Here is a 26,465-nt window from a genome sequence, read left to right as displayed (position 1 = left end):
CACTGAATATTACTGACTGAGAAAACAATCATGGAAATTCAGCTTCATACGCAGCCACACTTTTAAGTATTTTAACATGAAGAAAGAATTAAAAGAAAAAATAAAAAGAATCAGTGAAAAACGGGTCCAAATATTTCTCCCCTCTCACACGAGAAACGACCAAGATGTCTCATAAATATAAGCATTCCTTAACATCACTGCATGCTAAACAAGTACTCAATATATTTCTTGCTTCTTGTGGCTGAAAGTTATTACAGGTTTCTGATATTTAACTCCCAGGTAGTGATCGCATAAAGATGCCCTTCCACTCCCCACAAATTATTATAAAGTCAACATTTGTCTCCCTGCACCCTGACATCCACAGGGCAAAAGAGACTGCTCTGCATCTTGCAGATCTCAGAGTGAAAAACATTTAATGCCGAAACCAGACAGAAGCAGCCTGGATTAAACAGATGGCCCTCTATTTAGAACAGTTTCGCTGTTAATAACATGATAATAGCATTCCTCCTGGAAGTCTTCTCATGCTGCCTGAACATACCCAATAAAAAAAAAACACTGAAATACAGAAGCAGCTTTGCATCAGGATTTAGAAACGCAATAGATTCTGGTGGAAGCCTGGAACAGATTTAAGCTATAAGTCAGTATTTATTCCTCTAAAAAAGCAACAGAAAAGACCACCCCAGAGTTTGCATTCTTCTACAAGCAGGAANAAAAAAAAAAAAAAAAAAAAAAAAAAAAAAAAAAAAAAAAAAAGGCACTAGGGTAGTTTCTACAAACGGGAGCGATTTATGTGTTTGTTAGCCACCGAGTTAGCGGCTAAAATTTACCGGTTTCCTTCCAAGCGCAGGGGACTCAACCTTGAGCGCGACAACAGCCGGGCCACGGTGCCCCCGACGCGCGCAGCTACCGCCGGCCCCGCGCGGAGACCGCTGCGCTCCCGCTCCCGCTCACCGCCCGCGCCGCTCCAGGGTGCCGCGCTGCTCCGCGCGCGCGCGCCGGGGCCCTCCGGAGGGCTGCGCGCTGCACGACGAGCCCTTCCTGCGCCGCCGGGGCGGCGGAGCGGGCCGGGCCGGGGGCGCGCCCGTTACATAAGCGGCGGCGGCGGCGGGGCTGCTCCGCACAGCCCCGCGCTGCCGCGGGCGGACTGCCGCGTGCGGGGCCCGGGGCGCCAACGGCTGGCGCAGCCTGCGGGCTGCGTCCGCGCTCGCGCACCCGCCAACGGTCGGCGGGCAACGGCCACCGGCGTGCGCGCTGTGCCGGAGGAGAGAAGCAACGGAGGGAGGGAGGGATCCCCGCTGCTGGTGCTGCTGCTACCGCTGCAGCCGCCTTGACCCGAGCGCCGCCGCCGCCACCCTCCGGCTCCGGCTCCGTCCGCAGCCGCTCGTGCCGCCCCCGCCGCCCCCTCACCCGCTTCTCCTCCGCCGCCTCCGGCCGCTGCCAGCCCCGCAGCTCAACAACAGACCCACCGATTGGGCCGCTCCCGCTCCCAAAATAAGCGCCACGCCGATTGGCTGCTCCTCCTCCCCCTCCCAACACACACCGCCTCCGCCGGGGTCGCCGGCTCCGTTTCAGGTTCGCGACCAGTGCCGTCAAACCGTAGCGACACCGGGAGGACAGGGCAGCGCAGGGCCGCGCCGCGCAGGGCGCCAGCGGCGCAGGAGGGGAAGGAGGCAAGGAGGCCTCGGGGACTCCGCAGTGGGAAGGAGCAGGAGGAGGCGGAACGGAAGCTGCCCGGAACCTTGGTGCCGCGCTGTGCTTCCCACGGAGGCGGTGGCGCGCGCGGCTTCCGGGCGGCGTCCTGAAGGAGGGTCGCGGAGCGGGCAGGTAGTGAGGCGGGTGGGCCTGGCGCGGGGGGCTCCGCTCCGCGCCCCGTCCCGCCACGCGCGGCAGGCTCCGCTCCGCGCCTCGCCACGCGCGGCCTCTGCCGTTCCCCAGCGCTTTTGTAGGCGCCTCTGGACAGAACGTGAATATCTGCGGCGCGAGGGACGCAGCGCGGCCTCCCCGCTGCTTTACCCCGGCCGGCACCGGCACCGGCACCGGGCTTGGGCGGCAGCAGTTGGCGCGGAGCTCGGGAGCCGCCTCCTTAATAAACACTCGCTTTTCCTCCGAGCTTGGTTATCGCTGTCGCGGCTCTGCGCTTCTCAGTGAACTAAGCAGTCAGAGGGGTTATGGCTCTGCGGAAATCAGTATCTGTAATTAAAACTGTTTAGTTAACCAAACCTTAGGAGTCTGAGCATTTAGAAATATCTTCTAATAAGCATCACTTAAAAAGGTAATTTATCAAATTTGGAGGTTTTTCAAATTGATCTCAGAGCTTTTTGATGTGCTCTGGAGAGCTAGAAAATTACAGGCCCTGGTGCTGCTGAAGTGCATTTATAGACATCAGGAAAAAAATATTTCTTTTAATATTAAAGTAAGAAAATGTGTAGAGCTGCTTCATGAATGCTAATAATGAATACAGAGCAAATAACATCTAAACTGTACCTGTTTAGCTTATCAAATAGATTATTTCTACCCTGAAAAATGAATTAAGCTGTCATTTGAATCAGGGTGTGGAAATGCTTTCAGTATGACACCATTAACCTCATAAGGTATGAAAAATTTGTTATTATTCTGAGATAAACCTACTGGCACAGAAAAGTATTTTGCACATTTTTATGTTTCTCATGAGAAAGACAAATATAGCCGATATCTCTCATGTATGAGAACCAATCAATGCACATAACTTTAAATGCTTTCTCTTTCACAGTCATTAACAAGTTTTTCTCCTCCTTGAAAAGCAAATTTTAGAAAGACGTATGTAATACACCGTAAAGGCCAGACTTTAGTAAAAAAAATACTCAGTGGCTACAGTATTGTCCAGTTGTTCTAAGTCACATAGTAATGCTAACAAACTTTTTATTCCAAGGTCTAGCTGATCCCACCAGTTAACTTTTTTAAATTCAGTCTCGTCATATTGTGTCACGAAACAGGTACTGCTGCAGTAACAAATACTGACCTGTGTTAATCCTTTTTTTTTTTTTTTAATATATATATATAGTAAGCTTCAGCATCTAAGTCAGTGGTTTCTTGTTTATCCCAACAACGGACAGTCAGTATGTCAGTGAGAAGTTAAATAGTTGCTATCTCACTTTGGCCATCCCTACTTCTAGGCTTATTAAAATAAGTCTAGACAGTTCCCAGACCTATCAAATTGAACATTGAGCTATTTTAACTAGTGTGCTTAAGGTCTGCACTGCCTTTTTTTTCAGTTTTCCAACCACAGAACTTAAGAATATTTTACTGACTTAGACTCAGATAAACTTTGTAATGCTGTTCCTTAACTGACATTAAAAAATAAAAAATCCACTTTGGATTATTTAAGCCATACTTCAGAAATACTTATACAATCTAATATGTCTAAAAAATCAGTCATCTGTGAGAAGAATTAAAAGACACTATGATACCAAGCTATTATCATAGTGTCCTGAGATGTTTGTTTTCTGTTTAAATTGTACATGTATTGTTCATGTTCCATAGCAATGTCTGTATTATATTCAGCTGTATATCTTAAAGTGATTGTTTCTATTAGAAAAACAAAACAACAACATCACTTTTTTAAATGACATAATGTGTTAATCTTTTTACAATGATTATCTATTAAGGCAGTTACCTTTGGACAAATGGTTATTGCTGATATAAACCCAACATGTAGAAATTCAGAACAATTAGCAGAACAATTAGTCTAGCACAGTTTGTCTTACTGTGCTTAATCACCAACTTCTGAAACACAGCAGGAAGCATCCTGTTTTTTTTTGGTTTCTGCACTGAGGTGCACAGTTGGTGCATACTGCCGAAGATGTTTCACATGCAGTTTGTGAACATACCAAAACAAACTGTTTTAAAATATTGCCTCTAACCTCCCTCTTCGCCCTGTGCAGGTCTTTGTAAATGTGTGAGAATAAACTGATACTGAGAAATAAAAATGCTCTCTCTTTTCTTGTAGGTATGGGGCATGGAAATGAACACGGCCATGGCCACGGGCCCAGCAAAATGGAGCTCCCTGACTATAGGCAGTGGAAGATAGAGGGAACGCCGCTCGAACAAGTCCAGGAAAGGCTGGCTAGGCGGGGTCTGAGGGATCCGTGGGCTCGGTAGGTGCATGAGCCTTAGAAACAATCCTGACAGTATCAGCCTAAACATGTCACTGCAGAGGACACTTTAGTGAAGGAATAAAAAAAAAAAAATGCATCTAGAATAAATGAGTTAGGTTTTTAGGCTTTTGTTTACTTTTGTGTGTGTGTAGGTTACTACCATTCCATTACTTGGTCCAGCTTCCTCATGTTACAAGGCACCTTTGTACATTGCAGTGCTCTGGTGGACCCCAATGGGGCGCAGTGGCCACCAAAAACACTAAAGTAACATCAGGTCTTGCACTTGAGTAACCCTGTCTGTTTTCAGCAAGGAGATTCCATGCTCAGATCTTGCTGAAGTCAGTGGAACTGACATTGATGTTCTGAGTAGGACTAAGAGTATTTGCACACAGTGGAAGCCGTTATTGAAATTAAGAAATGTGCTAGTTTATAATGCAGAATTTGATTTAATTCTGCATTTCTTTTTGCCAAGCAGTGCATATAACATAGAAAACTGGGTGAATTAAGTCATGGAAGATCAGGGTTTTTACCTGTAAGTTGTCCTGATCTACAGTATATACCTCCTTTCTTCCCCAAACTAACTCTGGACTATTTAGGCAGCTGTTAAAACAGAGCTTAACATACTTTCTGCTAGCATGAATTATGTAATACCTTGCTCAAGTACTCTTTAACCTGGGAGACTATGAACATTAAATGCCTTGTGCTGTATTGTACAGTCCTTCTGTAAGGCAAAAGCTGCAACAGCAGCTGCAACAGCAGCTAGGAGCTTTCACAAAAATAACAGCTTCACTTGTTTGCTCTTGCATCACATCACAAGAACAGAAAAATGTAATCTGTTTAAAAAGTTGTTGCTGTGTTACATGCCATAACCCCAGGAGGGATTTGGTGTTGAAAGCATTTTTTTCCTTCCTTTGAAACAGTTTAAGGCTATAGAGTAAAACATACAGTTTTAATGATGCTAAAAGTCATTTAAGGTACAAGTTCTTAGGCTTACCAGCTACCACCCAACTTTTCTGGCACTTCTTTCAGCTGTGTTGCCTCTCAGCCTATAGAACACAAGCAGCCTTAGACTGTTTGTTGTATTTTTAAGCATTTTCCCCATGATTTAGATGAAATTGTCTTCAGCAAAGATTAGGCTTATTTCCCCCCCAAAAAAAAAAACAGACACAGTTCAGTATCATAATTCAAGTGTAAATTAGTATATGACTTTTAGTGCATACATTTCCAAGTACAATGTTCAGAAAGCGCTACAAAACAACAAACTGGAAAAGGACTTATGTACTGCTTGTTCCCTCTCCTAGAGGAAAGAACATGTGAAAGAAGGGAATTGAGCCGAAGGTCATGAGAAGCTGAAATCAGGAACAAAGTGCAACTGTTAAAACACGAGATAATTCCTTCTAAGGAATCCTGCCTAATGCAATATTTCAGTTGCAGAGAAGGATAAGCTATTATCCTTTATAAAGGATATATAAGGCTATATTCCTTTATAAAGGAGAAATTAAAGTACCAAGTTATTTGTTTCAAAAATCTGACAAAAAAACGAATTATAACTATCTTGCATTAGAAATCTTGAAATAGTAATCCTCTTTAGGGCAATTTCCTTTAGTAAATATATATATATATATATATAATTCCTTCTAATGGGATCAACGTTACATCTTTGTAGCAACATACACATTCCATACAACTAATCTCTGTAAAAGATGATGTATTTGAAAACCTTATCAACAAATATCCTTCACTAGCAACAAGATTCTCTTCTGTGCTAATAAGCCTTCATCTTGAGTCACAGAAACCTAACAGCTTCTGGGTACAGTACAAAATATTCACCACCTCAAGCGTTACTAGAAGATGCTGTTTGCAAGTGTTACATGTAGTTCATGTGACACACATGAAGTGTTAGAGGTCAGATCATTCATCTGTGGCAATTCCTTGTCCTTTAATGCTTGAACTAGAGAAATGTTACAGTCTTAAAGTAGATCTGCTAGAAATCTCTCAAGCATCTTCCTTCCCCTCCATATTTAATCACAGTGGCTGCACTGATCTTGTTTTATTTTTTCTCCTAGTAATGAAGCCTGGAGGTATATGGGTGGCTTTGCAAAACCTGTCACCTTAACAGAAGTCCTTACTAAGGGATTCAAGTGGGGATTTGCAGCTTTCGTCATAGCTCTTGGCGTTGAATATGCAATGTTTCCTCCAAAGAAGAATGGAGGTCATCACTGAACACCAACTATGAGAATTTATTCTGAAGAAAAGTGTACAATAATGTGCTGCTCATTCTATATCTGTAATATACGTATTAAAATCTATCACAGACAAAATCACGTTTCGTTGGCTTTATTATGTTTGTGGAAGGATTAAAACTTATGCAGAATAATTCCTAAATTCAAATCCAACTTCAGACTAGAAGGAATACTAGCAGAAGTCTCAGCAGTGCTCTTTCAAGCACTGCAATATGTTGCATCAAATAAACTTTTTAATACTGTATTAGTTATGGTTTTAATAACAGTTATTCATTGGTAAGTGGCAATGAACTATTTGGCATTTCTTAAGGAATTAACTTCTAGAGACATGCAAGAGTGAATAATAGTAAATAAACATAAACATTATGATAAAGCTTTAGAAGAACTAAACTGCCTTAAACTATATGAAAATACTAAATTTTACAATTAACCCTATTAAAGCGTTTACTAATTTGATAGACTCCAGGCACCAAAATATGCTCTTAGCGTCATATCCAGAAATTAAACTTCTCATTGTTGTCACATTTACTAAACAAAGTGGCATGTTTCACTCAGCAATAACTGTACCTCACCCTAATTCCAATTGTTAACAAAAGATGGGGAAAGGCAGTTGATTTTTTATTTGCCCAATATAGAACTTAACTGAATCTGTAATAGTATAGAATTTTCATAGCTACTCTTTATAAGTTGGGCTTTAAATTTCACATAGCCAAATTATCAAGTAATGGGTAAAACGCCTATACATATAGATATATACACACACACACACACACACCACATTGCTATTTCAGTAAGGCTATACCAGAGTTTTATTTTTCGAGCCAGTACGTAACACTATCAAACAGACCACGTGCACTTCTACAGCATTTTACATCTCTGCATGGCATCGCCTAAGGCCTTGTTCATTGTCAAATAGCTGCTTTACTGAAATTGTTTTCTTGCTTAATTATTTCTCAAGTATCCCTATGCTATTGCATCATTCCATGAAAAAAACAATCAAGAACATACTGTGTGAAGTCTGTTGCAACCAAACATTTCCACATTGTCCCTTAGGCAGTCCTACCCAGGATACACATTTGCAAAGGCTTGTGTTACTGCTTGTTCTAACTGGATCTAAAATTAAACTGCTTAGGAAAGCTGAATTTTAGATAGCTGTTCATAAGTACATGATTAACATTACACATGGGATTGATTAATCTTGCACTTCAGGTATGTGCTGCTCACTTCTGCTCTTTTGTAATTAGTTTGGTATCCATGGCTGATGTATGTGCAGACTGATTGATTGGTTCCCTGCCCTCCAACTCTTTCGTTTCTTTCCCAGAAGCATAAGCCTTAATATAACATTATTCAATAGCTGCCATTTCATTTAGTTTTCTTTTGGAAATTCTGTTTACATGTTCTTCTATATGTATTCTCTTTAGAGGTTTTTGAAAACGTAAACAAAAACCTCACAGATTTATCCAAATTTTGGTTTGTTGTGAATTGTGGTGTATGGATAAAGTTAATAATTAGTCAGCTGGAATCTCATGCGTCTTCATTAACTTCAGCCAAAGCTTTCAGAAAACTTAAAAGCAAGTCATCCCAATTTAATATAGTTCTTCCATAAATTGCTGTTTAAGTTAGGGAAAATCTTAAGAATCAGCCTTACAAGCAATCTACATTAAAAACTATGCCCAGTCTACATCTTTAACTGTTAGTTAGAACTATACAAATTTAGGTGAAAATGATGAATTTATGGATTAAGAGAGTAATTCAGTAATAGCCAGAAAGCATTTCAACCACTACCATCAACGGTTGCCTACATTTATGATGAATTTACCATACCAATATTATCGAATATAAAAATGTGTTTTCATATATTTTCTAAACCAGATGTAGATTGTATTGATGTAATACTCCTTTTACACGCAATATTCTAAGATTTTGATTTCACATTTAGTAATTCTTCCTGGAAATAGATTTCCTAAGTACCAAACCTATCTTCACTGTAATTCTAGAAGCAATGTCCTGAAATTAAAGCAGCCTTCCTACCAGCACACAAGATAATTTCACAGAGGTGGGTTTTTTTTTTTTTTTTTTTAAGTCACAAACAGCAGGGGGCCACCTGTAGGTGAAAAAGAAAAAGTATGATGGTAATACATCAGTCAAGAAGCTCGTTTTGTTCCTAAGTTTTGAAAAACAGAATTGGTGATGGTCATAGCTTTGTGAGGCATAGATGGGAGTTCTGTTTCCTTACAGAATTTGCTTAAAAAATAAATAAAATGCAATGACTGATATTATCAACATGGCATATGGATATATTGCAGTCACACCAAAGAAAATCCAACTTTTAAATATATAGAATTTTGGAAGGCGTAACTTCTTACATAATTTTGTTTTACTTAACTAGCAGACTCTAGAAAACAAATCAGAGCAACACTGATTAAAGCAGATTGAGAGAAATATATACAAGGCAGAAATATAACTCCCAAACTCTCTAAATCAAAACAAATAAATAAATCTCTTCTCAATCACATCTAATCTTACTGGAATGCTTTATGTGAAATCTGACCAACTTCTAGTTTGAGTAGTGAGTTTTCCTTGCTCTTACAAGGGGAAGATTACACTTTTTTTTTGCAGGTGTTATGCTACAGAAAACTCTGCTTCAGCTGCTCCATTTTTTTTTTTCCAGGGCATAAAATGGTTTGCTGCCTTGTAAATACTTCTAAGCATTTTGGACTTGGAACTTTTTTTTTTTTTTTTAAATATACTATATCCCAATTCACATATGGGTGAGGCTTCTAATTTAGCCAACAAAAGTCCAGAATTTTATACTTGGAGAGAGCAGCTCTGTGATACTAACCACCTCAGAGTAAGTAGCTTGATGGGACTTGCCATTCAAATAATAGAAATGGCAATACCAAGTTTAGAGGGGTGAAATATTGAAGATTACACAAATGGAAGCTTAAAGCTGTCACATACCTGTACAATTACTTTCCTTACTGCAAGTGAATTAAGAAAGATACACCAAGACATGTACATAGGAAAAAAAAGTGGTTTTGTATACCACCAACCTCACTGAAACACCCTACGATACGGAATATTTGTTACTAGAGTCCGCATTTCCTTACCGAATACAACTGCGGGAACTACCACTGAAGGGTTCCTGAGCTGGACCTTAATCATCTGAAAATCGCTCAAAAAGGTCTGCGGTCTATTCATATATAGATCACACACTCGTGTCTACACACACAGCTATCTGCTGAAGCAACTTCCGTCCTTCCCTTCGCGGAGTGCAACCAGCAGCCCCGCAAGTCCCTCCCGACATACGCAAAACGCGCCCATGCCCCTGCCAGGCGCCATCTTAGCCCCCTCCCACACAGACCTAACGGCCACTCTTCCCGCCCTTTTTCCCGCCCTTCCATCCCCTCAGCGCCGGCCGCCATTTTGTGCGCGAGCTTCGCCAGCAGGTGGCGCGGCGCGCGGCGGAGGGGGCCGCCTCGCTGCCATTTTGCGAGCGTCCTGCGGTCGGAGCAACGGCGTCAAGGAAGAGTTGAGCGTTCCCTATGCTGAGACAGGCTAAAGTCCCACCTGCGCAACGGAAAAAGAGCGGCAGATAGCCGCTCCTCTAAACACTTAACAGCCACCCGCAGTGGCGGTAAGGGGTGGCGACTGCAGCCCCGCAGCCGCCTAGGGAGGGGGAGGTAACTGTACCGAGTCCCGTCACCCCTCAGCGAGGGCAGCTCTCTGCGCTAAGCGGCAGCCCTTGTCGCCGGCGCGCGGAGGCGGTTTTGGTCCCAGCACCGTCCAGAGGCGCAGGAAAGTCTGCGACTCCCTCATCCCAAACCTCGCATCAGAAAGAAAAAAGGGTCTAGCCGCTTATATCCCCCCCGTGCCTAGAAACCACGCCCGGTACCGGTCTCGACACCGCCCCCTCTCCTCCCCCCCGGCGCTCCCAGCTCCGGACCTGTCCCCGCCGCCGTGGATGAGACGCTCTGGGCGCGCCTGGGTGCGTTATGCCTCCCCTCTACCTTTTCCCTCTCCCCGAGCCCTTAGGATAGGCGGCCCCGCACGCCCTGCTCCTCGATGGGGCCATCGTCCCGCCACGATCCGCTCTGAAGGGGCTCCGAGCCGGGCTGGGGACAGCGATGGGGTGGGCGGCCTGGCGCCAGCGAGGCGCGAACCGCCCGTACTTGCGAAGAGAAACGAAACCCAGCGCCCTGTCGTGAAGGGCCGAGTTTGCTTCTCGGTGCTGTTCGTTCAGGTTGAAGTGGCGTAGTTAAAATCGGGCGGAAATCCTTGAAATTCCCCAGGGTAAAGCCTTTTTTTTTTTTTTTTTTTTTTTTTTTTTTTTTTTTTTTTTTTTTTTTTATTTTATTTTATTTTATTTTATTTTTTTTTATTTTTTTTTTTTTTTTTTTTTTTTTTTTTGTATTATTAGGAAGACTGGAATGTTAAACTAGCTCACTCTTAAGGGGAAACTAATGTGGTCTCTGCTGGTTTACACAGAGAGCAAAGCATTTAGGCCTAATACAAGGATGAGCAAGCTGGAAGTTACAGTGGGCTTTCCCTGATAGCCTCATACCAGATAATCTTTCTTTACGGGTAAATTTGAAACTTGTGGAAAATGCCCTGAAATACTCAGCACTTAAAAAAAAAAGTCAGATGATACATGATGAAAATGAGCAGCGTATGATCTGACCACTTCTATCAAAGTAGCATGGAGGGGCACAAAATGTACTGCCTTAGAGCTAGTGACCTCCACTCACGCTCTGGCGGAGGGCTTCTGTTCAACTCATCCTGTGAAACAGAGGGCTTTCCAAGCAGGAACTGTAAATGCTCATGGTAGATCCTATTTTTGCTGCTGTAGAGATGCTTACTACACTTATGAAACATCCAAGAAAGATATGCTGCCTCAGCTTGCAGGTTGTAATTGTACATGATCATTAAAGTGCAAAAGGTTTCCCTGTTTGTCTTGAAAGATTTCTATTTCTTAATGTAATACTGGCCCTTGATTTTGGGTGCATTCCACATGGACAACAGGCAGTGTAAGACTGTACAGAAAACAAGATTATAACTAATTTTAGTATTTGCATAGAAGCATGTTAATACACTGATGTTTTCCTAGCTACTTTCCTAGTATGGAATGAAAATGACTAATGTGGTCTGAAAAGTAAATACATTGTCTTATTTTTTTATTTCTAAGGTGTTTATCTTAATAAATTTAAGTCAATGTAAGCTTACATTAAATGTACCCTTGACAGGGGTGCTTTCCCATAGCTGTAGGTGAGAAATTCATCATGGGAATGTCCGATCAGCTTTAAAACCTTCCACTTTGTTAAGGAACGCCTGAAAGTTTAATAAAAGCAGAAACTTGCATTTAAGTGTGCTTTGGTAGTAATCCCCTTGAGACATGGTTTTCTGTCAGTCCTCTTTTGGGGTCACAGGATCACTGATGAGTCATTTTTTTTCAGAGACCTCATGACTTATTTTTTTTCTCCACAAAATCCTGTGAAAATTTGGGGTGATTGTGAACTGAAATAGCCAGACTTACAGAAAAACTGTCTCCTCTCCAGTCATCCTCCATTATTGTACCTGGGGCTTTCCTCATCATTTGATTACGATAAGTATGATTCTTTGCTGTGTCTGTAGGCCTGCCCCTTTTACTCACCGCCCCTAACATTGCTGAGACAGTCTTGTAGTACCCTCAGATACATTGATGCCAGTGGTTGCGTTAAGATTTCTGCTATTTGCAGTGATTTTGGATCTCTTTTAAGTTGAGAATGTAATTAAAATAAGTGTACCTCAGGGAGGCACGACTGATTTTTGTTTGTTTTTGTTTACAAGACACAGAGTTTGGTTAGTATTAACCATCTTCCTGCACTATAACCTGTGTGCTGAAATCTTTCCTCGGTGTGTGCAACACTGAACAAAAGAGGAAGGTCTTTGAAAGTATTTTCTTTTAGCAATAATTACAAATTACATTCTTCAAACTCTACAAGAGTGTACTCTTGGCCACTGACTGTAGGCTTAGATGTTCTCCCTGATAGCCTAGTTCAAAACACCATCTGAAATCAAGCCAAAGAATGTGTGATCATAACAGTTTTTTTCCATAGTTTTCCCCATTAATCTTAGCAATAACCCCCAGCTGCAATTTATAATTTTGATATTTTTCTGACAGAAAATGAGCTGAGATTATCAATTCTGTATATGGACCATCCTTGGAAAATACTGGATGAAAACCAATGTGTGCTGGATCTGGATGTGTAAATCAGTAAGACAGCCATGATCAGATGTCTGTCTTTCTATGTTTCTGCATACAGGTAAGAGATTCAGCACTGGAAGTACTGCTCAGCTTTTTTCTACGGTGACATGTGATCTATCTTACATGAAGGGAGTTAGTGAAAATAAGTAGTTCTGGTGGTGACAGGAGAAATTGAACCTAAATACTCTTAATTCCAAGAGTTTTATTCTTTTTTTTTTTCCTAGTTTTGAATTTAATTTCAGTTTTTGGTATTGTGAAACATAAATGTCACAGTGGAAGAAAAGGCAGCCTGTGGCCTATTTGTGCCTTCAGAGATCATAAAACAGCATAATGAAGATTGGACTTTTTTTTTTTTCCTTTGCGTGGTTTAATCGCTTGAGAAGATACTAGCAGATAAGACAACCCATCTTGTACTCTAAAATTGAAGGTGACTGCTGAAGACTATTATGTTGTGAATACTTCCTTTGTTTTGATTTAAGATAAAGCACATTACAAATACCTGGTAGTATCATTTATGTATTTTTTTAAGTACTTCTGTCCGTGACATGGCATTACACTACATCTTGGAACTTCTGGGTCAAAATAGGGGATGGTGGGTTGGTAGAAAGAGATTGGAATTTTAGATTTAAAATGCTGTATAACTTAACTCTTATTTCCAGAAGCACTTAAAATGTGACTGCTTATCAGCAGGCTGATGACTTTTTCTGATTGGTTGTTTCACTTCCTATGGAATTTACAGGCTTGTGCTAAGGTAATTTTACTTACGACTCAAAAAATTGAAGTTCTTATGACCTACCAACTACTTTTTGTTCTGTAATGAACATCTGGGAGAACCCCTTCGAGAACAGTAGGTCTTTATAGTCTAAGTTGACGTTTTAGTTGTTAGTGGATATCTCTAGAAAGAAGTTTTAGCTTAGACACTTAGACACTTTAGCTTAGATCACTGATTAGAACCTTTTCATTCTCTCCCTCAGAGCTACTTTTGTAGCACATCTAGTTAAGACTGAACACCGGAGAAGCACTGCTGTGGAAATGGGCTTTGTGTCATGGTGGCTTCCTGTATAAAAAAAAAAAAAGGAAGGAGATCAATTTTAAAGGGACAGCAACCAAGTGATGACAAAGTGCCAAGTGCCATCTGCCCTTATTCACCAGATTGAACAAGAATTGGATAAAGAAGAAGATGAGCTAATGATTTTCTTATGTCGGGACCTTGCTCCTGACTTAGCTACCGCAAACCTTAGAGAGCTGTTGACGGCTTTGAATGAGAGGGAGAAACTGTCTCTGTTTGGCTTGTCTGAGTTGTTGTACAGAATTAAGAGGTTTGACATGCTGAGGAGGATCCTGAAGACTGAGAAGGCAACAGTGGAAGCTAACCTTGCCAGGTGTCCCAGACTTATTTCTAATTACAGGTAATGTATGTTTTTCAGATTTCAAGGCTACTCTTTTATTCAAAATGCTCCTTTTTTTTTGTCCCCCTCTCCCCTTTTTTTTCCTTTAGAAATTGTCTGGATGGAAGAGGAAGAGAAAAGGGCATCATATGTAAAAGTTATAATGTTAAAATTATAATGAAAAGAGTATTGAAAGTTTAATCCCTAAAGTAAGCTTTGGTATCTTCTCATAAGTCATGACATTCTATCTCAAGATGTAAGCAGAGACAGGAACAAAAATTATGTATCTTGATTTCCAGCCTTGAACCCTCCCATTTAAAAATAGTTATAGAAAGACACAGGAGCAGATGAGGAAGAGTAGGTGTTTTGTAAATGGATTGTAACAGAGTGCAATTTGTTCCTGCTTTTTAATTAGGAATGGTGCATTGAAACTGGAACTTGAGAGAAGATGGGGAGATGGGCAAGGGTGGGATCCTGCTGAAAGCTAATGTTTTAGAAGTGTCTCAATTTCATTTCAGAGTGTTAATGGCAGAGATCAATGAGAATCTGGAAAAAGAAGAGGTCGATTCTCTTGTTTTCCTACTCAGAGATTATGTACCTCATATGAAAATGGGAAAAGATAAGGTAACTTCTCCCTCCTAGCCTTCTACTTTAGAGCAATGAGAAATTAAAGTAAAAAGTAATGGGAATGTGGCTGGTTTTTTGTTTTGTTTTGTTTTTGTTTTTGTTTTTTGTACTACAAGCTAGAAAAGCAGTAAGGCAGAGCAGGAAAGAGCTGCTATAGTGATTCATGGTATTACCATGTATCCCATGAATCTCACAGGTGGAAGACATAAAGTATTTCTTCAGTATTTACGATTTGCCGATCTGCATGTTCGCATATATAGGATCTCCCTTGACTTACCACTTTTTGTTTGTGCTCTGTTTCATTTACAAAAGAACAGCTTTAACTAAATCATTCTCAGCCTACTTACATTCTAAATGTCTGCTTCTGAGAGCTCTGAGAAATAAGCACTTCAGTAGAGAGGATTCAGAAAACTTGTCCATTGAGCACAGGAGAGAGAGACAAAGGCAAAATTCCTTCTTTTAAAGTTGTTCTTGTCTAAGAAAGGGTTATGTGTGTAATTCCTGAATATACAATCCTTACTACCTCATCACTTTATTTCCTGCGTTGCTTTGTTAACCTAGTGGCCTTACTTTTCCCAGAGTTATTGCTAGAGAGCAAATTACTAGTAGGACAGTTTTTAGTAGTATTTTTTTCCCTGTTGCTGTTCCAGAGTTTTATAGCCGTTGTGGTTGACCTAGAAAAACTAAATTTGGTGGCTCCTAATCAACTGGATTTATTAGAAGACTGTTTTCAAAACATTCACAGAATCGACCTGATTAGGAAAATTCAGAAATACAAACAAGAAGGTAAAATGCTTTTCAAAATAAATTTATTTATTTGTCTGTTTAACTGAATAGTCCTTACGGTAAGGATTAGGTGACTTTTTACTAAAACAAAACTTTCGAGTTATGTGTCAGAGTACTTTCATGCTTCAAGGATTAGGCTTTAAAATGGTTAATAAATCAGTGTATTTTTCAGTGTGTTTCTGTTAAATTTTCAGCTATAATGTCCTCCGTTCATTCTCAGCCAGTATATGTAAATGCACTTCAGGCATCTCTCCCTAATCTCAGTCTGATTGATCCCCTTTACAATTCAGGGGTAAGTATAAAATAAATGAATAGATCCTTTATTTGTCTGTAAATATTGCCCAACATTAAAAGAAGTTATATCTTCTTGGGACCTAAGGAATGAGAGATTCCTTGCAACCAGAATGTTACTTGGTTTAGTTCTCTAGTTCTTGTTATTTGCTGATGTTAGAACCTGATCTACATTTTCTGACACTGAGAAAACTCCTTTGTAAAGACTTTCTATGAAGTTTTTCCTGTCAGCATTTCAGCTTTGGAAGTTGAAAGTTATGGTTTCCTTTTTTTAGGAAAACTTTTTCTGTTTTATTTTAATTTCCTTTTAGCAAAGATCTCCGAATATGTCAAAAGTCATCCACTAGATTACTTTCAATCAAATTTTCTGCAGGCGAAACTTCCTGTGTTTGGTCTGGATCTGATGTTGTGATGATGTGACCTCTCTTTAGCCTTGCAGAGAAATGTTTTCTGCATGTTTTCAGTAGATACACATGTGCAAAGCTTACATACAAACCCATTGCTCAGTTTGTCTCCACTAGCACAGCCATAACAGCTTTGTTTTCCAAACTGGTAATGGGAAAGAATTTATATTGACTATCCATAGTGTTCTAATATTATTATAACTTCCTCTTGAATTCATGCAAATTTGTCCTTGGTAATATGTAGGAAACAATATGTAATCTTTTTTTTTTGATGAATAAAAATACTATTTTGTTGTATTTTATAATATATACTAGTTTCTAAAAGCTTTTTATTTGTTTTAGATCCAAGGTGTGAATCAGGAGAAAACACAAAACAGGCAAAGCCTTATTCATGGTAAGAACAATCCATCAGAGTTGTGATTATCAAAAAGAACGAAATGTATTGAGTTAGGTAATAGCTGTGTTTACACGTTTTAGTAGGAGTTTCTGAGTATTTGGTATATCTAATCCCCATCTTGTTGTTCTCTTGTATTTGTTTTGCAGGGAGGGATGCCCTATCTTTAAAATTTCTTGAAATAACTAGGGCTTTCACTTTCATAACTATTTAATGGATTATATAATTTATTTGTGAAAAGAGTTATTGAAGATAGAGACTAGTCAGCCCAGGTGGCCAGTGTAGTGCAGGTGTGTTCTCCCCACCGGAACACAGACAAAATTTGTGTCCGTTTTGTCTGCCATACAATTGTCTCTACTAGGGAGTTTTTGTGTCAGTTTAATTATGGACACCTCCACCAGGCCAGCCAGCATGTTGTCTAGTTAGTGTCAGCTTCCTAACATATGTATTGTGTTCTTTCTGGAAATGAATTATAACTCTCAAGTATGGTGATTTTTAAAAAAATAATTAGCTGAATGTTCTCAGCGTAGGAGAGAGATAGTAGTTGTTACAAGTAATGTAGACTGTGTTCCAAGTAACATCTTTCTAAATGATTTCGTCTCAAAGAGGTGTCACTGATGCCTGCATGTTGAGATTAAATACATATGTTTTAACCACAGCAGAGCCAGTCCATATATCAATTCAGGAATCAGAACCAATGTCACATAAGGTATGTGTATGTGCTTATGTATACTTATTAGTCTCCCTATATATTTCCATTAGTTTTCATTGAGTTTGAGGTTTTCTGTAATTGCATGCAAACAGAATGTATACATCTCTATTTTCGTGTGCCTTAAACAGGTCGTGTGAATTGCTTTTAGAATATAGCTTTACTATGAAATCTTAGATGCTAATAGGCAATCAAAACTGTGCAAAAAGCATGCATAAATGATATGAATGCAAAACATATATTTTCATGAGTAGAAGCTAAATCAAAATTCATTGGAAGTCAGACCTTTTTGATCTGTTAGAAACGGCAAGGCTTCTTCAAGTGCAAAAAGATATATGCAAGAAACAAGTCTGTGAGTCTGTTTCCTGTGAGAAGCAAGAAGCATCACCAAATTTGTATTTGCCCTTTCACTTTCTTTAGATGTTCGATGATCAATACAGAATGCAAAGTCAGCCTTTAGGAATATGCCTGATCATAGACTGTATTGGCAATGACTCATGTAAGTATCTGGAAATTGAAGTTCTTTTTATTGTTAATCTCAGATAATTTAAATGACTTAATATAAAGAATATGATGTAAATCCACCAGTCAGACCAGGGTCATGTTGTTTTACTCAGCCAGTCTGTTATTTATAGCAAGTCTTCTAAAGCAGAGAATTGAAAGGCCCAATCTGAAACTCCTAACTGTTGGGGGAGAAAAAAAAGAAAGTTTGCCTTATAGGTTAAGGGGCACTAAAGAAAAGAATTTGGGTGGGAAACTGATGTTCAGAGAAGGGGAAGTAAATGGTTTTCAGAGAGACCAATGAAGTAGTTCAGCTATACTCATACAGATTATTGCAAGGTATGGTAAACAGGATGTTTCACACCATTTAAAAATAAATGGAGTTGCACTTGAAGTGTAATCATAGTGGATACCACAGATTTTGCATAGCTGACAATATATAATCATAACACAACTAGGCCTGTATTCTGTCTTGTACAGTTTAATCGAAACTGTCATCACAGTTTTAAAGGGTAAAGAAAAGGTTAATTTCTTGATTAGGTTAAAATTTGCCCGAAAAAATTAAACGTATTTTGGTTAAAGTTTAAATTTTTCTGTTTGCAATTTTAGAATTGAAAGCTCTTGCGTAAGCCGAAACCTCTTTAGTCAGTGGAGCACTTGGTGCTAAAAATAAAAATGGAGAGAATGAGAATGCTTGCAATCAGTTCCGTAATATGCTAGGAGATATGGGGGAAGAGTCATGTCTTTTATATTTCTTGTAACTAACGGCCCACACAGACCAACTTACGGTTCTTAATATTGTAGTCGGAGAGTAAATGCAGATGACAGACACAGCAAGAAAATTTGTTTAACAATAAGTTTTAGAACAATACATAAAACAAGATACTTAGCTTTCTAGTAGGGTACCAGCAACCCGAAAAATTCACAGTCCTGCTGTGAGTCGGGAAGAGGGACAGAAGAAAGCATGGAGCTCAGCTATATGCAACTGAGCAGCATTCTCTAGGATCCCTTTTTCTCTCTGTCCTGTTAGGCTCATGAACTATCTCTGGCAAAAATAAAAGAAAAAAAAAAAAAAAAAAAAGGAAAAAAGTGTAGAAACTGAATTGTTCATACCAATACATGACTTTACCTGTACTCTCATTTTTTTTTTCTCTCCTTCTCTCTTGAGATTGAACCTTTCTTTTGATGTTTTGACTTCTGCTTTACTTCCTAGCTCTTCTGTCATGCTAGAGTTAGAGCACAACTGTTTTTTGATGCAAGAAATGAATTATACAGCCTTTATCTGGAAGGCAGCACAATAGGGTCTAGTCCAATACCAAGATACTTGCTGTCATAGAATGAGTGGTGTTGGAGGTGACAGGAGTTAACACCTGAATAGGGCTACATGTAAAAGATTGGATCTCATCACACTTGCTACAAGTTGTGGTCTGCTACTGGGGCAGGCAGGGAAGCATTTCGACATATCCAGAGAAAATGCGGTTGTGGAGAGTAGAAGAGGACCCAAGGTTTGAAAATACCTTGGTCTTTAATGAGATATGAGCATGTTTGTATCTTCCTTTACATAATGTATGCACCACTGATGTAAGTCACAGAAAAAGCACTAGGTTCTGTAACTCATGCTTTCTGAATGCATGACTGCCCTCTAATGGATTAAGTGCCTCAGCCAGTAGGTATTTGCTAAAAGGTACTAAGACTAAATAGATCTTGAGCAAAACCAGCTCAGTACCTGATTCTGTCTTCCACATGAATTTTGAAGACCTATTTTATTGTTGTAGATAGAGCAGGTTTTCCTCTATAATTACAAAACAAACAAGTGTCAGCAACGTCTTCTGAAGAATTTAATCAGACTAACAAAACAGCAAGAAAATTCTGCAATCTTTGTTCACTATGTAACTGTAGTGGTAGAGTTTATAGAATTGCTATCTCTCCTTTGTTTTTGCTGAGCACATTTGAGTTCTGTTCTCCGTTTTCACTGCCTGGGTCTCAAAGAGAACACCATTTTAGCCGACCTGTTACTTTGCTACCAGTTACCTCTGCAGTAGCACAGTCCTTTGCCTCTGCTAATTAGGGATTGATAAAATTCTAGAATCAAGGAAAAAGACTTGTTTCTAATGTCTATACAGCACTTTTCTCCTGTCATTTTACTAGAAACTATGTTTAGGGTGTAGATAAAGATAGATATACACACACACACGCAGTTTATAATAAAGATGTGATGCTGAAGCTTTAAAAGTGGTAGCTTGTAGTTCCACAGAACACTTAAATGTGTGTTGTTCTAACCACCACGATTTTTTTTGCTTTACTCCCAAATTAATGAACACTGAAAGTAGTTATAGAATCACAGAATGGTTGAGGTCAGAAGGGACCTCTAGAGATCATCTAGTCCAACCCCCCTGCTCCAGCAGGGATACCTAGAACGTGTTGCAGAGAGTGGCATCCAGGTGGGTTTTGAAAACCTCCAGAGAAGGAGACTCCACAGCCTCCCTGGGCAGCCTGTTCCAGGGCTCTGTCACCCTCACAAAAAAGAAGTTCTTCCTCACATGCAGGTGAAACTGCCTGTGTTTCAACTTACACCCATTGCCCCTTGTCCTATCACTGGCCACCACTGAGAAGAGCTTGTCCCCTTCCACCCTACATTCCCCCTTCATATACTTACACATATTAATCAGATCCCCTCTCAGACTTCTCCAGAGAAAACAGGCCCAATTCACTCAGTCTCTCCTCATATGAGAGATACTCCAGTCCCTTCACAATCTTCATCACTCTCTGCTGGACCCTCTCTAGAACCTCTACGTCCCTCTTATACTGAGGAGCCCAGAACTGCCCCCAGTGCTCCAGGTGCAGTCTCACCAGAGCTGAGTAGAGGGGCAAGATCACCTCCACCTGTTGACAACAGCCTCCTGGTGCAGGCCAGGATCCCACTGGCCTTCCTGGCCACGAGGGCACACTGCTGCCTCATGGTTAACTTGTCAGCCAGGACTCCCAGGTCCCTCTCTGTAGAGCTACTCTCCAGCATGGCAACCCCTAATCTGTACTGATGTCTGGGGTTGCTCCTCCCCAGGTGCAGGACCCTGCACTTGTTCTTGTTGAACCTCATGAGGTTCCTCTCTGCCCAACTCACCAGCCTGTCCAGGTCCCTCTGAATGGCAGCACAGCCCTCCGGAGTGTTGGCCACTCCACCCAGCTTGGCATCATCTGCAAACTTGCTCAAGGTGTATTCTGTGCCCTCGTGCAAGTCATTGATGAAGAGGTTGAGCAGCACTGGGTCCAGTACTGATCCCTGCGGGACACCACAGGCCACAGGCCTCCAACTGGACTCGGCCCCATTTATTACCACCCTCTGGGCTCTGCCATCTCAATCCACCTCACTGTGCACTCATCCAGTCCACACATCTGGAGCTTCCCCGCAAGGATATTATGGGAGACAGTGTTGAAAGCCTTGTTGAAGTCAAGGCCCTCCCCTCTCCACGGCTCTCCCCTCATCCAGCCAGACAGTCATCCCATCATAGAAGGCTATTAGGTTCATCAGACATGACTTCCCCTTGGTGAATCTATGCTGACTGCTCTTGGTCACCACCTTCACATGCCTAGAGATGCTCTATAAGATGAGCTGCTCCATCACTTCTCCAGGGATGGAGATAAGGCTGATCGGCCTGTAGTTTCCCGGCTCATCCCTCTTGCCCTTTTTGAACACTGCAGTGATGTTGGCTCTCTTCCAATCCTCCAGCACCTCATCTGCTCTCCATGACTCCTTGAAGATGACAGAGAGCGGCTGAGCAATAACCCCCACCAGTTCCTTCAGCACTGTTGGGTGCATCCCATCCGGGCCCGTAGATTTATGGGTGGGCAGTTTGCCTAAGTCCTCCTTGACCAGTGAGTTACTGAGAGCATAATGTGCTTTCCTGTAGTACATGTTAATACAAATGCATGCAACTATGTTAAATTTTGATTTTGGCTTTTATTTTCTGACACATTTGAAATTGATCATCAACAGTGTTCAGCTTTTTGTTGCTAAAAATTCATTCTGTCACTAGGCTTGTTACAGTTTAGGGTCCATTAACTCTTCACTTAAAGTCAATTTTATTTAATAGCAAGTATGAATGACTGCTGAAGGTTCCTTTTAGACTGAAAGAGTGCCTCTGTTTTGTTTTGTTTTTCTATCCATTCCGTGATAATTAGCATTCAGATTAATTTTGACAAATTAAACAGATTCCTATCCTACCCATTCCTCTCCTTTACAAGCCTGTTCTCTGTGAAGAATTTTCTAGTGTCTTCTCTTCCCTGATAAAATTTTAAGTCCTAAAATTAGTTCCCTGAGATACTGCCAGCAAACAAAAATGTGCAAAAATTGATGGAATTATGTGCCACATCCTAGTGTGTCCGTTGTCATGAAGTGTATAACTCTTAGGAAAGATGAAATGCTTATAGTACCATAAGTATGCACTCTGTGATTAATGTGAAGTCTCTTGGGTTTTCAGATGTTGTGATGAAATGAACATCTTATTTCCAGTAGTGATCTACTATAAATAATGTTTTTCTTCAGGAGAGTTGAGATTGAGCCTTGATTTAATTATGTCTTGCTTTTCTTCCAGATGTTTTAGAAGAGACCTTCAGAGACTTAGGCTATGAAGTTCATTGTTTCAGACATTTAAGTATTGACACCATGGATAAAAAATTGCGTGAATTTGCAAGGTTGCAGAAGCACAGAAATTTTGACAGTTTCATCTGCATATTGGTCAGCCGTGGTAGCCCTCAGAGCGTGTTCTGTACAGATGAGACCTTTCCTGGATTCCCACTGGAACGAGTAAAGAAATACTTCACTGCAGACTCCTGTCCTGAACTTCTAGGAAAACCGAAGCTCTTCTTCATTCAAAGTTATATTGTGCCAGAAAATGAGCAAGGAGGTGCTAGTCTGTTGGAAGTAGATGGAAATGATGATAGCATCATTTCTAATGCAAAAACACCATGGAAAGTTGCCATCCCCCAAGTGGCAGACATCTTTTGGAGTCAGTGCAAGGTGGATGTGTCTGCACTGGAAAGGTCTCGAAGTTCATCCTCATATTACCTACGTTGTCTGGCTGGGCTACTCCGCAATCCCCACAAAAGGTAAATAGAAGAAGAACCCCTTTTTCTAGAACAGACTACTGTCATAGGGGAAGAACTGTGTTAACTTTTATACCTTCTGATTCTGAAGTGTCCTTATGTTGTGTCACAGGATAAAAGACCTCATTCTGGAATGATGACACAGGAAGGTACTATAGAGTAGGAGTGAAGCTTCTCATTCTCGATTGTAAAATGAAAGTGTGTTATGGGATTGTGACTTGCAGAATGTGAAGAGAGGGACCTGACCTGGACAATGTGTGTCATTTCTGCAGATTGCAGTGCTTTAGGCAAACGCTCAAAATTTTTTTCTCCGAAATACCAGGTGCATGTATAGCAATTGTCAGATTGAGGCCTGGCTCTTAAGCCATTAAGAAGGGCCCAGCTTGCAAATATAAAAAGCCTCAATCTGTGGGAGAATGATTGTTGAAACAGAAGGATTCTTTATTATTATTTTCTTGAGATATACTTTGCCCTTCTTTCGGGATCCACAGGATGGACAGTTTGAATCTTGAGTTGAAACTCTAAAAAGTGATTATCCAAAGATATTATCAAAAGAGATTTGAGTAAAAATCAGATATATTTACATATATAACTTCACCAGCAAAACTCTTCATTGTACATTTGGTCTACCCGTCAGCTAGCTGCTGTGTTTCAAGGTAGCTGCAGGTCATCAGTTCGTACCTTTTCACAATCTTAAAATCTTGTGACCAAATCACAAGTCAGCAGGAATGGAGAGCATAACAGATATCATAGTGATTTGGGATATAACATATACTCTCAGAAATGCATATTCAACCTTTAAAAAGGTATAAATGTAACATCTATGTAAAGACTAAAACTCAAAAAACTTTCTTATTACTGAGTTTGAAAGTATCTTTGATCTTGTGGGTTCTTAACTGTTGTTCTGCTTCATTCTCTGAAGAAAAGTTGTGTTTTCTTTTGCTGCAGGAAACTCTCAATTTTAGACATCCATACAGAACTGAACAGAGAAGTCTATGAATGGAACAAGACCATTGACCCAAGCCAGCAATACTCACTTCTGCTCCAACACACATTGAGGAAAAAACTTTTTCTTTCTCCTACTTAATTGTTTTTGGAAAGTGTATGTCTGAAATACCTTTAAAAAAAAAAGGCCTATATCTGAACACCTTCATACATACTTCAAGTAGTATTACTGTCTTTGTATCTCAACTGCATGTTGCTTCTGAATGTGGGGGTTTAGAAGCATTTTGAGGGGTGTAAGACACTAGATTCAGTATTTTAATAGAAAAGTCTCAGAAAACATGAATAAGAATGGCAGCTAAGAATGCAGTATTAAACCTACAGATGTTGTGCCAAATGCAACAGCTAAACAGTGTGAAAGAACTCTAAACCATTTAACCTATTGCTATTGGAAAATCCCACCTATTGGATTTTTTCAAGGTCCTGTGGTTTTTTTGTTTTGTTTAAGGATACCTGGTAGCAGTGCACTGATGAGGACTTTCTTGATGTTTAAAGCAGACTACCATGCAAACCACTGATACACACTCAACAGCTACTATGTCTTCCTAACAAGTCTTATTCCTCTATAATAAAGTAGTTCAGGTCTGCATGCCTCCACAGACTGTAGCAAAAGTGCAGCAAGGAGAAAAATTATCTTTTAAATAATTCAGATCCCGTCTGCCTGCTGCATTAGAGATTTTGATTAATCAAGAATCCTGTGTCCTCAGTACTCTCCAGGGTACCTACGGGCTGCATGTTTCTAAAAGCGACAGTCTTTTTTTGGGGGAGGGGGCTGCTTTTGTCCTTCTGAAAGAGACATGATAGAAAATTGCCTACAATGTAGCAATTTTTTCTCAAATTACATTGAAATTCGCAAATGTGAGCATCCAGAGCTCAGTTGATCTGAACACTATATATAAACACTACAGCTTAGGTGATATGTTTTGAGATGTATTGTTGCTGAATTTATGGCATATTGCTCCTTCCTAAAACAAGCCACTTGTAGAATTTCAATAGTCTTATAGTTTCCTGTCCAGGAAGAAATTTCCAGACTTTGGCTTGCCTTGCTTCATTTCTGGTGTAGTTATGCCATGCATCCTTGAGGCACATATGTATTTCATGTCTGCAAAAAGGAAAGTATACTTTGATAGTATATTATATGCTAGTTTGTTGAGTTAAAAAAATGCAAAAAATGTTGTTTTATTATATAGCTGCATTGGATTTGAGCAAAACTCAGATGTCCTCATTTATATAATTTTACCAACAATGCATTCTATTGCCTGCCAAGTCTCACAGGCAGCTAGCAGTAGTATATGCTAATTATGATGGCAGAGCAATTAAATTTATTCTGGTAGCAGTGGAAACCATATTTCGCAAGTTTCATTCAGAAAAAAAAAAAAGTAGTTTTCAAAATGGAAACTAGCATTCACTTTTATTTGGCAAAGAGCAGATAGAATCATAGAATCCTTAAGGTTGGAAGGACCTCTGGAGTATGTATACTCTAGAGGTCACCTAGTCTAACCCCCTGCACACGCAGAGTCACATAGAGCACGTGGCATAGGATTGTGTCCAAGTGAGTCTTGAAGATCTCCAGAGAAGGAGACTCCAGAACCTCTCTTCACAACCTCTACCAGTGCTCTGTCACCCTGACTGTTCAGAAATATTTCCTTAAGTTCCTGTGGAACTTTTAGTGCTTCAGCTATATCTGATGAGCATAATCTGATATATATTTTTGATAAGTGTCTGATAAGTGTTTCCTTTTTATGTAATACAAATCCAGTTTCTTCCTGGTCCAAGAGATTCTCAAACTGCTGATTGATGACTGTTTGAGTGTACTGAGAGAAGAAAGCCAGTAAACAAGTTTTATTCTATATTCTTTCTTTAAGCCTCCATATACAATTTTAAGATTGAGCATAGATATATATATATATGTATTTATTTATGTTAAAATATCATTTTGTATAATACATTCACTGAGCATTTTATATCATTAAATTTAAATTTTCAGTCTTGTTACGCCTTTTTAGAATTTTATTGATATGTTAAATACAGGAAGTGAAATACATAGTTGTGATTAGATTTTTTTTACAGTTTAAAAAAATACTTCCCCTATGTTACAAGCCTCTGCATACAGTACTTTTTTGATATCTTTCAACTTCATAGGCCAGTGTGTCTTTTTAATAAAAGTATAGAGAAATTTAGAAATGGGAAATATATCACAATTTTATGTTAGATCATAGCTACAGGTACTATTTTGGTATAATTCTGTGCCGGCACAGGCATAAGAAGAAAAATGATAGAAAAATGGCTTTTGCAAAATCCAGACACTCTTCAAAACCTTGGTCTCCATAAATGTTAAAATGCTAAATCTTGTTTCGTGGTTATCAATCTAGATACAAATGTATCATAGTAGTATTGGTATGGGTGCTGATTGATGCACCAGAAAGGATCTGTATTTTATGTTATAGATGATAAAAAGGCATTCATTTCTAGGCTCTAGTATTTAATATACTACTACTATATACTGATATACTAGGCTCTAGTATTTAATATACTACCTAGCTTGGAATAAAATACAGCCAGTGTAACTTTGAAAATTTAGCTTGCTCGTATTCCATGGGTTAAGAGGAAAATTATAACATGACTGAAAAGTTGGTTCCT

The 26,465-nt window shown here is 40.0% G+C and overlaps 3 protein-coding genes across 7 annotated transcripts in view; 2 read left to right on the top strand and 1 right to left on the bottom strand.

Moving 5' to 3' along the window:
• FAM126B (family with sequence similarity 126 member B) overlaps positions 1 to 10,087 on the bottom strand; it is a 53,870-nt gene extending 43,783 nt beyond the window's left edge. Inside the window, exon 1 of one of the 2 annotated variants that reach the window (XM_026049775.1) lies at positions 10,070 to 10,087. The gene's annotated coding sequence lies outside the window, so the exon portion shown is untranslated. Of the gene's footprint in view, positions 1 to 1,407; positions 1,432 to 10,069 lie in introns of those variants that run through there. The other variant, XM_026049780.1, reaches the window with a different exon arrangement.
• On the top strand, positions 1,771 to 6,454 carry NDUFB3 (NADH:ubiquinone oxidoreductase subunit B3). Of its 4 annotated transcripts, none has more exons than XM_026049840.1 (3): positions 1,771 to 1,824; positions 3,986 to 4,133; positions 6,200 to 6,454. In XM_026049840.1, exons 2-3 carry the CDS (start codon positions 3,988 to 3,990, stop codon positions 6,354 to 6,356), a joined length of 303 nt encoding a protein of 100 aa, XP_025905625.1. In that variant the 5' UTR covers positions 1,771 to 1,824; positions 3,986 to 3,987; the 3' UTR covers positions 6,357 to 6,454. The 4 variants fall into 4 exon arrangements, with proteins under 4 accessions (XP_025905625.1, XP_025905617.1, XP_025905609.1 ...); XM_026049832.1 differs by lacking the exon at positions 1,771 to 1,824 and adding an exon at positions 1,922 to 2,272; XM_026049824.1 differs by lacking the exon at positions 1,771 to 1,824 and adding an exon at positions 1,922 to 2,591.
• A 224-nt stretch (positions 10,088 to 10,311) lies between the features above and the next one.
• On the top strand, positions 10,312 to 25,712 carry CFLAR (CASP8 and FADD like apoptosis regulator). The gene is made up of 11 exons (XM_026049856.1): positions 10,312 to 10,364; positions 12,537 to 12,678; positions 13,595 to 14,029; positions 14,527 to 14,632; positions 15,286 to 15,421; positions 15,616 to 15,713; positions 16,459 to 16,510; positions 17,170 to 17,219; positions 17,640 to 17,718; positions 22,313 to 22,826; positions 23,772 to 25,712. The coding sequence occupies exons 3-11, from the start codon at positions 13,734 to 13,736 to the stop codon at positions 23,908 to 23,910; spliced, it is 1,470 nt and encodes a 489-aa protein (XP_025905641.1). The 5' UTR covers positions 10,312 to 10,364; positions 12,537 to 12,678; positions 13,595 to 13,733; the 3' UTR covers positions 23,911 to 25,712.
• Positions 25,713 to 26,465: the final 753 nt, after the last annotated feature.

Source organism: Nothoprocta perdicaria, unplaced genomic scaffold (genome assembly GCF_003342845.1).
Source record: "Nothoprocta perdicaria isolate Ctin4 unplaced genomic scaffold, notPer1 scaffold_11, whole genome shotgun sequence".
Lineage (NCBI taxonomy): Eukaryota > Metazoa > Chordata > Aves > Tinamiformes > Tinamidae > Nothoprocta > Nothoprocta perdicaria.
Note: the sequence above shows the minus strand (reverse complement) of the source record. Positions and strands in the feature narration are given on the sequence as shown.